Source organism: Phaseolus vulgaris, chromosome 6 (assembly GCF_051622355.1).
Source record: "Phaseolus vulgaris cultivar YP4 chromosome 6, ASM5162235v1, whole genome shotgun sequence".
NCBI lineage: Eukaryota > Viridiplantae > Streptophyta > Magnoliopsida > Fabales > Fabaceae > Phaseolus > Phaseolus vulgaris.
Genome location: NC_143503.1, coordinates 37545112 through 37561816, shown reverse-complemented (window position 1 = coordinate 37561816; position 16705 = coordinate 37545112). Strand labels below are relative to the sequence as shown.

At 31.5% G+C, this 16705-nt stretch overlaps 2 protein-coding genes across 2 annotated transcripts; one reads left to right on the top strand and one right to left on the bottom strand.

The window, feature by feature from the left end:
- Positions 1-771: 771 nt before the first annotated feature.
- Positions 772-4968, bottom strand: LOC137832896 (ATP phosphoribosyltransferase 2, chloroplastic). The gene is made up of 11 exons (XM_068641289.2): positions 4578-4968; positions 4403-4462; positions 4156-4269; positions 3657-3722; positions 3455-3562; positions 3259-3342; positions 2177-2278; positions 1926-2039; positions 1758-1838; positions 1508-1627; positions 772-1204 (listed from the first exon to the last, which is right to left on the bottom strand). Exons 1-11 carry the CDS (start codon positions 4734-4736, stop codon positions 1109-1111), a joined length of 1104 nt encoding a protein of 367 aa, XP_068497390.1. The 5' UTR covers positions 4737-4968; the 3' UTR covers positions 772-1108.
- A 3337-nt stretch (positions 4969-8305) lies between these two features.
- Positions 8306-15412, top strand: LOC137832908 (putative magnesium transporter NIPA4). The gene is made up of 9 exons (XM_068641301.1): positions 8306-9118; positions 10086-10142; positions 10641-10731; positions 10803-10963; positions 11054-11181; positions 11276-11413; positions 13486-13578; positions 14701-14806; positions 14899-15412. Exons 1-9 carry the CDS (start codon positions 8962-8964, stop codon positions 15006-15008), a joined length of 1041 nt encoding a protein of 346 aa, XP_068497402.1. The 5' UTR covers positions 8306-8961; the 3' UTR covers positions 15009-15412.
- Positions 15413-16705: the final 1293 nt, after the last annotated feature.

Sequence of the window (16705 nt, the reverse complement as noted above, 5' to 3'; positions counted from 1 at the left end):
TTTACTCTTAATTAAATTTAAATCTAAAAAAGTAAGAAAAAATCTAAATAAATGTGGGTTTAATGTTTTAAAATAATTAGCAAAACAAGATACAATGAGTGTGAATGTTTTTACCTTTTTCAAGTGAGAATAAAACAATAAATAAAATAAATGGCATGTCATTCTAAAACCAAGCAAAAAATATATCATTAAGAAAATTAGTGTTACATAAAAATGTATATTTTTAAGAAATTTTAGGGTTGCCATCGTAATGTATTTATTTATTGTTTTTAATCTCGTTTGAAAAAGGTAAGACATTCCCTGTAAATATATCTTATTTTTTCTACAATGATATTTAAGATAACTATTTATTTTATACAATTAACTTTCAATAAAAATGATATATAAATTATGCTATATTTAAAATTCATTACAAAATAAATGTAATTTAATATATGCTTTATAATTTGTATAAATGGCTTAAGTTACAAAACAAAGCTATTTTTAAATATTAGTATCATTTTAAAAATCACTAAATATTTTGAGATGATTAAGAGAATCTTTTGATAAATTATAAAAACGTATGAAATTTATAAAGAAAATTGCCAGTGATTTTTTACCAAATTCTTTTGCCATTGAGGATTATTGTATAATATTTAATTGTGTGACTTTACATTTAAAAAATTAAGTTTAATTTGTTTAGATGTCAATATTAAAGCACAAATAGCAAAACTGGTAAAAAATTATTGGTTAAGACAAATTTCTTGGGTCACTAGATAGTTTGGGCAGCAATTAAGGTCACAAATAAAAGGATTAAGATTACAACACTGAAGCAAAGTCCCACAGCAGTTAAACTTAAGTCCCACAGAGCCACTATTCTAGTCATTACCAATGTCATGAAGAGAACAAAAAATAGATAGAAGATGCAGGTTTGCTACAAAATTTTCAATCTATAAAAGGTTTCCGCTATAAATGAATAACAAGCTAAAACTCATTTTCAGTTATCTAGTCCTCCATTTCGGTATACTTGTCTTTTGCAGCTTTCACCATGGATTCAATGTTCTTCTGCTTTTGCAGAATCTGAAAAACGAAACATCCACTAATGACTCCATGAATTGGTAATAAATGGCTACAGCCCAAGTTCAGATAGGAGCTGACGCCATCTCGGAGTTTCTTCATCGAAAATATAGGTCAAGGGTGATATAAGAACTCCACTGCCTCCAATCTGTTGCAATGTAGCCAACAGAAAATCATGAGAATCATAGATGAACAAGAAATTAGCAAGCATTGTAGTTTGTTCAAATACAATGCCACATGATAAGCAGAAGCTTTAAAAAATGTACAAGAATTTTCTGGTGAAACTTGCAGTTGGTGGCTAGCCAATGATAACTGGAATCAATCATTCAAGCCACCACCACGCATTCTACCTTCATCTCATAATTTTCTCGTATGTTTTACCCCACAAGCTAACAAATATCTTCACACCAGTTTGAAAAATGATAATAATTTCATTAGTTCTAAAACTCACCGCTCTCAGTTGTTGTATAGACTTGTACAATGCCTTCTTAGGCACGCATATGACTATGGCATAATAGTCTGCAGTTACCTTCCCATCACGCTTGCAGAAAACAGGACTTACAGTGGGTCCCTGCAGACAGACAATCAAGTGCGTATCTTACAATTGGGAAAGAGTTGTAACAAAAGACGTCATAATAACAAAGCCCTCGGTTTATGCTAACGCAGAAGAAAGATAAGCAAATACTTCATTCATATCACACCTGCAAACCAGCTAATGATGGCTGACTCAGTATTCTCTCAGCCACTTCCTCTGCACTGTTTCCCCTCATGTTTGCAGTAACCTGTCAAGACAAGCATTAGAAAATGGAATGAAAATAAAGGCAGACGATGGTGGAGATAGGGGGGATTGAGAATCATAAACTATGCACCGTGAACTGCCCAATCGCCCTCAAATGTGCTTCCAATCGCTCGAGCATCTCGTGTGTTGCTTCAAGTACTCCTTTACGTTGGATCATTGATTTCCTGCTTGCAATAAGAACAGCCTGAAGAGCGTTCAATTGTCAGAGTAAGACAGCCTAACAATGGAGAATACAGAAGCAGATTTCCCATGCCTAGCTTTTTTTACTGTAAAACCAACAAATTGTAATAATCAAGGTCGGAAAAGTTAACAATTGCTAACCTGGCTTTCCAAAACAACTCCACCTTTGATTTCCTTCAAGTTGTTTTCTCTCAGTGTGGTCCCACTACTTACAAGATCCAAGATAGCATCAGCTATCCCCATCTAAATAGAGAAAACATTACATAGATTATAAATAACACATCCCTCGTATATGGCAGCAGCATTTCTAAATTGAACATGCAGTAATTGATACTATATTTCAGATGCAAAGACCTAAGAACAAAAGCAGAGGAATAAATTGGGTAAGGATTTTGTCTGGAAAGCGGATATAATTTCTACAAAAGATTTTGTCATTTGCACCATGAAATGGTTAAAATTCTGATTGAAAATAACAGTATTGGATGTTGCCACAGAAACAACATCCCAGTACAGTACAATGCCAACAGACCTTTGGCCTAGTAGTTAACCACAGATCACATCCCACACCACACCTTATAAGATAAAACAGAATGCGCACACACAGAGGGAAGAAATTGGTAATTTGATCAAGTTTCACAATTCAACAAAGCACTGCAGAATTTTTAAAACCTTCCTCATTTTCTTGTGACAGAATATGCAGAAAAATCATTGACATCACTCATCTCCTCATTTTATACTTTACATGGTAATGTTGTCATTTAAACTAGACACTTTGATGAATGCCGGTCCCCATATACCTTAAGCATAGAAGGGAAACAACAAAAGCATATAGAAATAATAATATTTTTTCGTAGAAAAACATAATTTTAGGAAAAATTCAAGAAATGTATAATTTTAATTCATTAAAAGCAAATCAGTGGCATCTCTATGCATATATTGCAGAAGTTAGCCAGCTACAATGTTTAAGCAGTTTAACAGTCTTTCATCCTTTATATGAAATTTAAACATCGTAATTTTCAGCTCCGAGACTAGTACATTAAGCAAAAGAACAAAGATATATTATCTTATCTATAAACAACTATAGCAAGTAAGATTATCCCCAACCCCAACATGCTGGGAGTAGCAAAAAGATAATATTGTCATAACACCACAGAAAAGGTCACATGCTTGATAATGAGAAACTTTAAATGAACGAATTCTAGTAAACAAACAATATCTCTCACCGCAGGAGCTGCCTCCAGTGCCCCATCAGCAGTTGAAAATGTCACATGCTTGAGTCCACTCTCATTCATAAATTTTGGCCCCAGCTGAACAGTAAATCCAAAATTTAGATCATTTGTTCTCTTTTTAAAATCTAACCGTATAAACTCTAACAGAGATGATACTCGGAAACAAAAAAGTTTAACTTGAAACACTAACGTAGGTGAATCCAGTAGCAACTCTTAGAGGCTTATCTTCTGTCCAATGAGGCATTTTTGCAAGCTCCTCCAGTGAATTTACATTTTCAAATATTCCATATTGGGGAATCTGAAAAAACAGAAGATGCTCCAGATAATTTATTGTACATAACAATGACAAAACCAGAATCAAGAAGTTTTACAACATCATAGTTTAAACTAACCGCAAGGGATAAACGACAGTCACCGTACTCCAGAGCCTCATGGACAATAATAAGATCTTCATTACACTGACAAAAGAAAATTATAGGATAAACACAAATGCAGTGGGGCATTAATCTGCAATTACAGCTAAACTTAGGAAAAGCAGTTTCTTTCAAGCTGGAAAGCCGAGATATATATACACTAGTTAAATAGGCCACATACAATCATTAAAAAAATGGTACTCCCTCTGTCCTTTTACTCAAATTAAAATTCATCTGTTTCTTTTTGTAAAACCCAATGACAAACAATTAAGAGGAGTATCAGTGACAAAAATTATTTCGAAAAAAAAAAATATAAATTTATGATAGATTCATTGTCATCAACTACATTGACCACTTTCTTTAAATCTTATTTCTGGCCTTATCATCCAGATTTTGTATGTTCGTAATTTCAAGCAGGAAACCAGATTAAAAAACGTGATCGACAGTAATCAGCAAAAATGTGAATACAAATGCCCACCTGGCCATGTTCACTGACGATATCCAGTCCCACAATTCCAAGGTCAAGATCTCCGGATAACAATTTTCTCACAATGTCTTTAGGTCTCTGAAACCAAACTTCCAGGTTTGACAGCTGCAGAGTAGAAAATGGATATATGGTCAATTACCACCAAACTAAATTGAAGGGTAACATTAGGTTATGAAGCTGAAAACTACAGAACTTTTCACATCAAAGGAACAAAAAAAAAGGAGAACACACAACACACCTGAGGAATTTCAGCAACATACTGTCTAGGATTGACCTGCTTCACTGACAATTGACAATTCTTCACAGAGACAGTAGTGAGAGTTAGTACAAGAAGATAAAAATGCCCTAAACACGATAAGTACGAGAGGCTAATCGAATCGATTATGCGATGAGAAAGTAAGAACGAGATTGACCTTGAGAAGTTCGAGTGTGTCGGAGGACATACGACCTTTGCTGGGCAAACCGAGACGGATCTCTTTCCGGTCGGCCTGAGGCGGCGGCACGGAAAGCGAGGCGTGGCAGCAGCAGCTCCGGGAGCTGAGCGGAAACGAAGCGTGCAGAGGAAGATTCATGGTTGTGAAGATAATGGCGATTGGCAGAGCGAAATGAACACACGCGCCGCCGCTGGCAACACACACTGAGAGAATGTGCGGATATTGTTCTCCACGTACTCTTCTTGGGCCTTCACTTCAAATCACACTGACAAAACTTTCTCACACTCTTCATTACTAAATTTTTTCTTTTACTCCACTCGCTTTATATAAAACTGTTAATTGCTATAACTCGCTTTTGTTTTTATTCGTTGTTTTTTTTTTTTTTTTTCTGTAAACAGGTATTAAAATTAATATTGCTAAGGTGAGCTTTAGACCCACGTGTGACATCATGGTCCAACCTATTAGGTTTAGATTTTTTTTTTTTTTTTTTATGTTCATACATATGTATTACAATATTTGTAGCACACGTATCGATCTTGCATAATGCGTATTGATCTTGCATCATACGTATCAGTTTCGTATGACACACATTATAAAGTATTAAATTTAAAAAATATTTGTTAAATTTTTGACAATTTTAGTATGAATCTAACACAGTTGTATAAATTTTTATTATGATTATAAAAATAATTTTTTTTTTTTTTGTAAACAAGTATTAAAATTAATATTTGTAAGGTGAAGTTACACACGTGTCACATGATACGCCCAACTTATTAGGTTTAGATATTTCTCTTAAATGATATCTCCATATCGGACATATGTTAGTATGATACTCGTAAAATATGTATCAGTTTAGTATGACATATATCGATAATGTATCAAAGTCAAAAATTATTTGTTAGATTTATGACAATTCTAGCACAGATCTAACATAGTTGTATAAATTTTCATTATAATTATAAAAATAAAGAACAAATTTTTTAAGCCAGTCATGAAAAATATTTTTTTACTAAAAAAACTTAAAGATACTTGTGCACGTAAATTTTGATTGTTAATTTATATAATTCATAATTATATAATATATAGTTATCGTATCCTACATTTTACAAATTATAGGTATTTTTGTGTTTGCCGTATCAGTATTTGTACTACTTAGGATCTAACAAACTTTTGTTAAGATAGACTTAAAATGACTAATATCATATTAAGAAATGAACTTTAAGCTTAACTCAATTTCATCATAATATTAACTTATAAGATGAAGTTTGCATTCATTTATAAATAATAAAATATTTTAATCTTTAGTTAATCTAAAATAATTTTTTTGAAAAATACTACTAATAATAAATTATTGTCAATAGCATATTATTAGAAAATAAATCATGGAAAAAATACTTGAGATAATTATATTACTATATATCAGCTATTTTATAAACATACGTTGTCGATCTTTATTATCTTAAATATTTATATTAATTTTAATTTTAAATACACAAAATAAAATGTATATATGTAAGTATTATTAAACAATATTAATATATGTTGATGTTTCATTCTAATTGTAACATCTTTTTTAACATACATTTTTTCTCCTATTTTTTTTCTTCTTAATTCATCTTTTACATTAGTCTATTATCCTTCAATATCATAGTTTTTCATATAATATATTATCATCACAATTAATAAATAACATAATAAAAAAACAGAGTTTAAAAAATTTCCCTACATGTATACATATTAATCCATATTTCATCTAAATGTTCTAATTTTTAAAATTCAATATAAATATAAATCCAGTCCAGATCTAATAAGATTCTAAATTTAAATCTATATTTTTTATAAAATTAATTTAGAATTTTATAAATTCAAATACAAATATTTGGATTAAATTTTGAAAAAACTAACAATATTTAATTAACAATTATTATACATAAATAAGGTATAATCATTTCCATACTTAAAATATTTAGATAGTCTAAAATTTAGATTGAAAAAAAAATTATGAAAAAAAACATATTTAATCTAATATAAAAATAACACCGGATTTTTATTTTATTTTTTATTAAACGTTAATAGATTGGTGTGGAAGTCCAGCTGTGCACCAATGCTACTGTGTAACAACTATACCATAAATGTAATTTATTTTTATATAAATATTTGAAATTGTTAAAATTAAAAAAATTATTAATTTTGTAATTTATCTACCATAATTTTGTATAGTCTGCAAATTTAACTATTTATTATTTTTTAATTTCTCAACTCGATCACTAACCATTTTTAGATTTAAACTCTTTTTTAGCATTTTAGTTTCCAATCTTGATAATTTATTATTATACTAACATATCTGAAATTAAGTAGTTGCTCCCATTTGAATTAAAATCCGAAAATTTAAGACTCAAATATTATAATAAGGGATTACGTATAAAATTCAATTACAACAAATATATTAGGTACAAAATTATTTAATAACATAATTAAAGTGTGAAAATAGTAAGTTACATTTCGTGTGGTGGAGGGTTCACAACAGATGTTAGGATGTAGATAGAGGAAATAAATAGCCACGTGTCAGTCAATTTAGGTATATGGACCATCTTAAAAAACAAGATCTACAAAATGAAAATTGATTTGTACATGATAAAAAAAAAAAAGTGAAGGTAATATTATCTATACCATGGACACACACAAATAAAGAGATACATGTAATTTTTTAAAATATAAGATACGATAATACAGACATAAATAAAGAGATACGTGTAATTTTTAAAACATAGGATAAAGAAATACAAATTTATATATTATATAATTGTTAATTATATAAATTGATAATAAAAAATTATGTGTACAAGTATATTTTAATATTTTTTCAAGAAAGAGGTTTCTAATAATTAATTCAAAATGATTTATTTCTTATTTTTAGAAAATTAATGTATATTTCATTTTTAAAATTGTGTTAAAATCGTGTTAGAGTAGTCAAAAATCAAATCAATACTTTTTGAATTTGACACTTCATCGACACGTGTCGTACGAGTGTCAAACACACCATTTAAGTAGAGATGACAAAGCGGGGCGGACCGTACGAGTCGACCCGCGACCCTTTGGTAAAAAACGCAAAGCGGGTTGACCTTTACAACCCGCTAACCCGCAAGAAAAAAAAAATGGATGAAAGTTCTTCTAAGGCGACATCCAATGTTATTGAAATGGAAGAATGTCAATGATGTTTATGTTTAATGTTTTTGAATTAATGTTTTGGAAGTGGAAAAATAATGATATTTGATATTTATTTTAATGTTTTGATGTTGGACTATGTTTGAAAAGGAAGAAAAATGAATTTAGGTTTGATAGGAACAAATATATAGGTTTAATTTGATAAATTTTTAAGAACAAAATATAAAAAAAAAAAAAAAAACGGACTGACCCGCAAATCCGCATGTCAGCTCTTATGCGTGACGGGTCGAGAATTCTAGCCCGCAATAACTCTGCGAGGCAGACCAATCCGGTTCACATTTTTGCGGACCAAGCAGGCTGACCCACTTTGCCACCCCTACATTTAAGAGGAGTGTACGAGTCTCACGTGATATTACATAATTATGAATAAAAAAAACTATAAAAATGAAATTAAAGATAGGGGAAAAATTCGGGTGCACCAAGAACTTGTTACCTTGTCATTATAGCCTTTAAGTTTACTCATTTAAGTCAAAAGTGAAGTTGATTTTGTGATGAACATAAGAACCGATGCCAAAAAATCAGCATGGATCTGATCGACAATGTTGGATCCTAAAATAAGCAATGGCGGCAAAACTTTTTCAACACCCTATAATTCTTTTTTCTTGGAATTAATCAGCAAAAACTATGTAAAAAAATATTAATTTTCAACATAGTTCTCATCGTTTTTCAATTTAATCAGAAAAATAAAAAAAAAGTGCATGATTTTTGATGCGGAAATGAATGGTACTGAGTTGGTTGTTGCAGAGAAGACATCGCAACCATAATAATAATAATATATAAAAAAAAAGAGAAAGAAAAAGGAGGCGAAGAAGAAAAGAGAGTAATTGGTAAAGATGAAGAGCGAATGAAGAAGAAAGAGCGTGTGTTAGTCTCACTCACTCTCACACTGTAAAAAACTGTGTTCTACTTTTTATTTATCTTTGTTCCGATTTCTCTCCCACTTTGTGAATGTGTAATGCTTATGCAATTGCGATTGCAAGCATTTTTCCGATCCAGAGGGAGAGAACCTTTGTGACAGCTGTATCCACCAACGAAAACCCTATTGAGGGTTAGATTCTTCGATTTTCCCTTTCTCCGTAACAAGATCTCACTCGTTCTAGGGTTTTCCATCGCTTCTTCTTCTTCTTCTTCTTCCGCCATGGCCACTTCTTCGGCTTCCAGCTGGCGCGAGGGCATGTCCTCCGACAACATTAAGGGTTTATGCCTCGCTCTCTCCTCCAGCTTCTTCATCGGCGCCAGCTTCATTGTCAAAAAGAAGGGTTTGAAGAAGGCTGGTGCCAGTGGAATCAGGGCCGGTATCCTTCGTTCCTCACCGTCGATTGCATTTCGTTTCGTTTTACTTTTTCTACTGTTCTTGCTTGTTGCTGCCTTTCGTTTTAACTGCTGCTTGTTTCTCCTGCTTCACTGATCTCTGCGTTTTTGCTTTTTTTTCACTTGTTTGGTTTAGTGTACGGAATGGTTTAGGTTAAATTTTCTGGGGATCTGGCGGTTTTTCTTTGTTTCTCTTGGCTACCTGACTTCAATTGTCTGAAATGAAATCTCTTCAAGTTTAAACTCGATTCGTTGTGTTGCATTGTGTTGCGTTGCCAGGTTTTTTTTTTTTATATGATTTCGTCTCGTTTGACAACAAATAGATGTAGAATAAGCACACCGGGTGATATTTTTAAATTTTTCAGACGGGCTTGCAGGGAAAGGGGACATTTTTGTGTGCTCATTTCTTGGAGTTTTTTTTTTTTGGTTGTTTAAACAATTCTTTTCTTGTGCTGCTGGGGATGAAGTGAGTGGCGTGAGATCTAGATTGTTTTAGCGGTGTGTTCACTTTCACTCTGAAAATGGAGTTTGTGTGACCTGAGTTCCTGCTTTAAATGTTAGAAATACGGTGGAATAATCGTCTACTAGTTAAACATTTTCATGTTGTTGTTGCCTTGCTACTTATCTGTAGGGAAATATTTTATTCTTCTTCTGTAGTAGATACATTTTTTTAATATTTAAATGAAATGGAGGCGTGTCAACTCTATTGCTTCAGCCTTAGATTTGTTTGTTTACTAGCGTGCTTATGTTTTTCTTTTGAATTATTTAATCTACAATTAGTTGCTGTATAGGTTTCTGTGTCTCTGGCATCTGCTCTTTCTGTTAGGATGGTTATAGTACAAGTCAGTGCACTCATGTTATCGTGCTGTTACTAGTTTCTATTTGTTTGCTTCATTGACTCCTTGATGGATCATGTGCAATGGTGACTGACTATTCAAGTTTATCTGACAGGAAGTGGAGGTTATTCTTACTTGTATGAGCCACTTTGGTGGGTAGGAATGATAACAAGTGAGTAATACACTATTTTTCTGGTTTTGATAGCACTAAAGAATTGAATGTATAGCTGATTTTTCCTTTCCTAAGTGTATCCCCCGAGTTCCCACTTTTTTTTTTATATTTTTGTTGAGCTCACAGTTACTTTAAAAATGCAGAAAGTAATGTTGTTACTTTACTTTTATAAATTTAGATTGAGTTTTGTTCAGAATCTTAACAAATCCAAAGAACATTGATATGTGTTTTTGCCTTCCATTTTCTGGAACTTATAACCCAAATTTATGCACAAAATAAATAAAGATTGCTAAAGCTTGTACCTTCCATCTAGTCAGTCTAACTTGATCTTTTCTTTCCTTTTTCTTTTGCTTCACACATTTTCCAAGGGAATATTTCATCATGGACAACAGGCCATTTAAAGATGTTAACAAAATTTCATGCACAATTTATTGATGCAAGCTGCCTATTATATTTAAGTAGTTTCAATTTTTTCTAAAATATCTGCAATGTCAACAGTGATTGTAGGAGAGATTGCCAATTTTGCCGCTTATGCATTTGCTCCAGCTATATTGGTCACTCCGCTTGGTGCTCTCAGCATTATTATCAGGCACGGTACAAATTAGCTTCAAATTCTTGCTTGACTATTGGTAAATTCTAACTTGTGATATTTTCTTGCAGTGCTGCTCTTGCTCATATTATTTTACGGGAGAGGCTACATATTTTTGGAATTCTTGGTTGTGTTTTGTGTGTTGTGGGATCTACGACTATTGTTTTGCATGCACCTCAAGAACGGGAAATTGAATCTGTGGCAGAAGTGTGGGCTCTTGCTATGGAGCCAGGTAACCATGTTCCTACGTGACATATCAGTCCCTGTACTCAATAAATGTTATATTGAATGACTAACCAAGAATGTGATCATTCTTCTGCAGCTTTTCTCTTGTATGCAGCTTCAGTTATAACAGCTACTTTTATCCTTATCTTCCACTTCATTCCTCTCTATGGGCAGACACACATAATGGTTTATATTGGTGTTTGTTCCCTTGTAGGCTCTCTAACGGTATGTCTCATTATCTCATTGTTAATGACGTTCTAATAGTTTTTCTCCTTGTTATCCCCCCCTGTATTTGTATTGTAAGGTTTTCCTTCAACAGGTTATGAGTGTGAAAGCTCTTGGAATTGCCATAAAGTTAACACTTAATGGGATGAATCAGCTAATTTTCCCTCAGACTTGGGCATTCACTCTAGTTGTAACATTTTGTGTTCTTACCCAAATGAATTATTTAAACAAGGTACAATTGTTTTTCTTGTTAGTTCCCTGATGTATTTTTTATTTGGTGTACTATTATGCACTTTTAGCCAACACTCAACTTTTGTAGTGTACTTCTTTTCGTCAACCAGCATCATATACATAATGGTTTAATTGAATTTAAATTATCATTAAGTGAAATCTGTGAAAGTATCATGTATTTAATGTTTTTTTAAATGGCTTTTGATTTTTAAACATTTTATGCATGTAAACTTTTCTTCCTTGTGTTGAGAAGAGTATAAAATCGTCCAAGTGTTGGTTATTTATCTTCTCATCCGACTTATGCATGATATGATTCTTGAACCATGATTTGTTGTGTAAATCTTTTTAACTTTCAACATGTTACCATTGCACATGCCCTTGTGATCTCTAAGTAAACAACTGTAATTGATTGAAAATTTTATCCCATTGTTTAAACATAAGGAACATAGTTCGTCACATCCACTGTTTAGTGAATAAATAGTATCAAATATGTAAAGTAGGGGAATATGTAAAATGGTTGCATTTAAATGATAAGAAAGTCCCCAAGTTTGATAGGAAAATTGACAGCTAAATCGGGAGGAAGATCAACAAGGTAAAAAAGAGAAGTGTGTTTATCAGTTGGCCAAGAATTCATTGTCTTTTAATATTTTTGGGAAAACCCTGAAGCTAAGCTCCCGAGTTTCATCTTTGTAGCATGCAGACTGTTGGAAATTGAAAATCATCCTTCATTTTGAAGTGGATCCACATCTGGAGTTAGAATATTTATGCACATAGAAACTTTGGCTTTTTACGAGTGAGAATATAACGTGTATCTGTCATTCTTTTAGAAGAAATATGATAAGAATGAGTGGTTGGTCACAAAGTAACTTTATTAACATAACAAGGAATTTTAATTAGTACAAAAAGCAAGGAAAACATTAATCTGGAAAGTAGAAATAGTGAATACATTAACAATTACTCATTGAATATATTTTGCTATGGTAGTTCCACTATAAATTCCTCTAAGCTCATGTTTTGCATTATTGATTATGGAAGAGGAACAGTTCTCATGATTTTTCTTGAATCAGTATATTAGTGAATTGAAATTGACATGTTAATCAATATTCAAATGGCTTGCAGGTGGGTAATAAGATAGGAAGAAGGTCTGACAACGCAAGTGTGTTGAATTTTATAATTTAAGACTGGGAGAAGTGTCAATAACACACTATTTATTATTGGCTGAATTTATTAGAAATAACAAATGCAAATAAAGGAAGGTTAAGGCATGGTTGTCAAACTCGAGATAACACTTAGACTCGTGATTTTATTATTATAGGTAGAGAAAATGAATTAACTTGCTATCAAACTCTTTTCTAGATAAATTCAGGACAGTTTGTTAAACTCATGTAAACTCACATAACTCAAGTTAAGAAGTGAGAGTCAACGAGTTTAAAAATTAATGTAATTTTTGACCCCCACCCTAGCCCCGATTGATCCCATAGCTATAGTGTTTTACCAAAGCTCAAATGATTTGGTGAAATTACATCCTTTTCAAAATGTTCACATTAGTAACTTATGTGTGTGCAAATTTATTTATGATTTGGTCATTTAAATGGTTCGATCTCATTTAGCACTAATGTTCTATCAGACTTTATTTTTTGTAAATGCTACTTTTTTTTATTATAAAGTTGAAATGTTGATTTTTTTCCTAAGACTATTATGTTATGGGAATATGTCATTAATAGGTTTTTAATATTATTTTTATATTAGGTAAACCTTTTACGAGTTTACGAGTTGAGTCTACAGAAGCTCCAAGAGTTTACGTAGACTCCGAGTTTGACAACTTTGGGTTTAGGTATCTGAATGGTTTATAATAAGAACAAGTTCATTTTTTTGCATGGCTTGCGGTATTAGGATAAAATTATATGTTTTCATGGTCCTGGATGTATTTTGTTGTGGTTGGTTCTGCTACTTACTAATATTATGCAATTATTTTTATGTATCTTCATCTCATTTTTTGGGGTTTGATGAATAGTTCTTTCTGCTTTATCATTCATTTGATATATATATATTTTTTTTCATTTCTGCAATCAGGCACTGGATACTTTTAATACGGCTGTGGTATCTCCTATATATTATGTCATGTTCACAACATTTACCATTGTGGCCAGTGTTATTATGTTCAAGGTAAGTTTTGTTGCTTAACAGGTATAGTTGGACAGCACTTCATTGCTTTGCTTTAAGATTTTATAAATTGTGTTTATAATAATCAGGATTGGTTTATATTGTATAATGTGTTTTAAAGCTTTCTTCATCATTTGAGTTTTAAGTATCTTTCTTTCTACACCACATTATTGTTTGTTTAAAATTCCATTTGTTTTCATTGTGACTGTAAAGTAGCGCGCACCATTATGAAATATATTAATGATACAGGCAGAGAAGCTCAGACTTCAGAATTCTTTTTTGCTTTTGCCTTGTTCTTCAAATTCTTTTTTATTGGCTCTTTGAAAGTTGGAGGCATTTCAGCCTTCTGATTGTTGAGATTTATGCTAGAGTTTTGTCAATTGTCATTAGACTACTTGCTAGTATGTTAAGGTTTAGGAATGTACGAAGGAAACTTGTAGAAGCCTCAATAAGGAGGATAATAGATCAAATGGTAGGAAAGCCCAATCTCCTTTCCAAATGCAGAGTGACCAAGAAAAACTGTGGTGGAAACCTTTACGAAGGATTTAGGAGTCAATAATATAGATATGATTTATGATATAGAGTATTATGACACTGGTTGGATGGAGTGTGTAACCAATCCGTTAGTGTGGAAAGAATTAAGCTCTTTTTTTTCTAATTGCTGACACTCCGCAGATACTTGTTTTAAGTGTATCTGAATGTATCTGTGTCTAAAACGTCCTTGACATTGATTGCTGGCCTGATGAATGTGTTGGTGCATCACAAATGCTTAATATAATTTTAATTTGGTGTTGTCACATGATCTTCGACGATATTTGTATACTGGTTGTTAACTATGTCAACATAGTTTTATTTGCCTATACCCTACCTCTGATAAACTGCTTGCAAATGAAGTGCGAGGTAGATGCTTTTATGAACACACGTGAGTGTAGATTCAATAGGTTGTGAAACAACTTTTGTTGCTTCCCTTAATAAGCATGCGGCAATGCAAATATTTAATTTCATCACTTTAATTGTCATGCAACTGATGTTCAAGACACCAGTTCAATTGTTTCTTGCACATCAATGTCTGTCCAGTCTGCCATATTTTGAAAGCTAACCTTTGTGAATTGAATTTGATGTCAGGACTGGGATAGGCAAAGCCCAACACAAGTTATCACAGAAATATGTGGGTTTGTGACCATTCTTTCAGGAACTTTTCTTCTGCACAAAACCAAGGATATGGCTGATGGTATGATCTATCACTGCTGCTCAGAAGTACTTCTTCATATAGGGCCTTGGAAGTCTTCAGACGTGTTTTATTAATAATAATTTTATGTGCAGGTTTACAGACATCTATATCTATTAGACTTCCTAAGCATTCAGAAGAGGATGGGTTTGATGGTGGTGAAGGCATTCCTCTTAGACGGCAAGAGTCGATGAGATCAACATGATAATATTTGTTGTATAACAACATGTTGCTTTTCTGAATGAGCTTGAGGCACTTGGGAGGGATTTTGCCAAGGTCGTCTGTATTTTACTGATTATTTCCCTCCCTCCCAGTCATATTTTTTTCCTGATACAGTTGGAGTCGAAGAATGAGAGTTTCCTATCAATCTTCTTTTGGCCTCCTGATGATTATGCTTTATGATCTTGCCTTGCATACTCCTCTACTCTCCTCCATACCCACCCAAGACAAACCCCAGTGTAATTTTCTGCACATTGATTATATATAGTGTACCTCACTTGAATGAAAATATTCATCATCAAATTTTGAACTGGACAGCATTGCAATGTTATTATCACTGTCTGCTGCTGCCATTTGAACTCCAGCTGAATATGGAAATCAGGATATGTAGATTGCCTGCCTCATTGTTTTACATTTCAGTTCATATATATATACATTCAGCACTATGCATGGTAAAATGGTACTCAAATGATAATATAAACAGTACTTCTGTTATTCTTTTTTAACTATAGTATTTTTCTTTACAGATGTACAGTGTATTTTGAACTAGTTACTGCAAGAAATAGGAGTTTCTTGTGAATTTTCAAGAAACTACAAGATATTTCAGAGTAATGTCTGTCAACAAAGATTAAAAAAGAAACCCTGGAATCGTAACACACTTTATTTGTTACAAAAGAACAAAATGAGAATATAGAAAAGTTAGTAAAACGAATGATTGTACAAAAATATATTTAAAGTAGTTTAAATCTTTTATAAATAACTGTTTTATAAAACAAGTAGATTTTAAGTCTAATTAATTTTATAAAATTGGTTTAAATATGAAGTTTGTATTTAATTTATATACTATGAAATGTTAACAATTTTTTTTTTTTTATGTTGAGAGTATCAACTTGAATTTATGTAAAAAATGAATTTTAAGCTTAATTCAATTAAAATTAAATATATAGACTTTTTTTTTGTCGTTTTACTAAAATAAAATCAATACATTTTTGTTAAGCTTGAGTTTGAAAAAAAAAATCACATGCAATTCACAATACCTCTTATTTATATATATATATATATATATATATATATATATAAACAACTTATATGTTAAATTACTGATGGTTTTGAAATTTTAAAGAGTTTTACTCTCACAATTTTTTAAAGGACCGTGATTATCTTTTGTGACGTTTTATTAGTTTATATTAACTATTTATATTTCAAAGTTAGTTTTTAATTTTTTATTAAGTTGAAATATTGGTTTTTTATTTATTTTTAAATTAAAGTTTAACGGAAAGAAGTCTGGTAGATGATAGTGAAATCTTTAAGTGAGGAAAATAAATTAGAGTAATTTAATTCTTTTTTGTGTATATAGTACTATCTTTATTAATTATTGCAGATAAATTCAAGAACAAAATAAAAACTAATTTAATTAAAATTAATGATGTCGTTGAGAGGCACGTGCCCACAACTTAATTCTATAATTACAAGTTTATTAAAAGAATTCTAATATAACTATCATCTTAGCTTATGTGAATTAGCAACTTCTATTTTTTACATTAAAAACTATAATAACATTTTTTATCTTTATTTTATATTTGAGCCTTTTAATCATTCTTTATTATTTTCTACCTTTATTTTAAAATTAAATTAACGTGTTTTTAAAAATTGATCTATAATAGAAATATTGTATTCTAACTT

Excerpts from the sequence above, each read along its gene's own strand:
- LOC137832896 (XM_068641289.2), bottom strand. The coding sequence starts at position 4,736 with ATGAATCTTCCTCTGCACGCTTCGTTTCCGCTCAGCTCCCGGAGCTGC. Across the intron at positions 3,723-4,155 it reads TCGTCAGTGAACATGGCCAG|TGTAATGAAGATCTTATTAT; the intron begins GTGGGCATTTGT and ends TTCTTTTGTCAG. Across the intron at positions 1,205-1,507 it reads CTATACAACAACTGAGAGCG|ATTGGAGGCAGTGGAGTTCT; the intron begins GTGAGTTTTAGA and ends ACATTGCAACAG.
- LOC137832908 (XM_068641301.1), top strand. The coding sequence starts at position 8,962 with ATGGCCACTTCTTCGGCTTCCAGCTGGCGCGAGGGCATGTCCTCCGAC. Across the intron at positions 9,119-10,085 it reads TGCCAGTGGAATCAGGGCCG|GAAGTGGAGGTTATTCTTAC; the intron begins GTATCCTTCGTT and ends TTTATCTGACAG. Across the intron at positions 11,182-11,275 it reads CCCTTGTAGGCTCTCTAACG|GTTATGAGTGTGAAAGCTCT; the intron begins GTATGTCTCATT and ends TTCCTTCAACAG.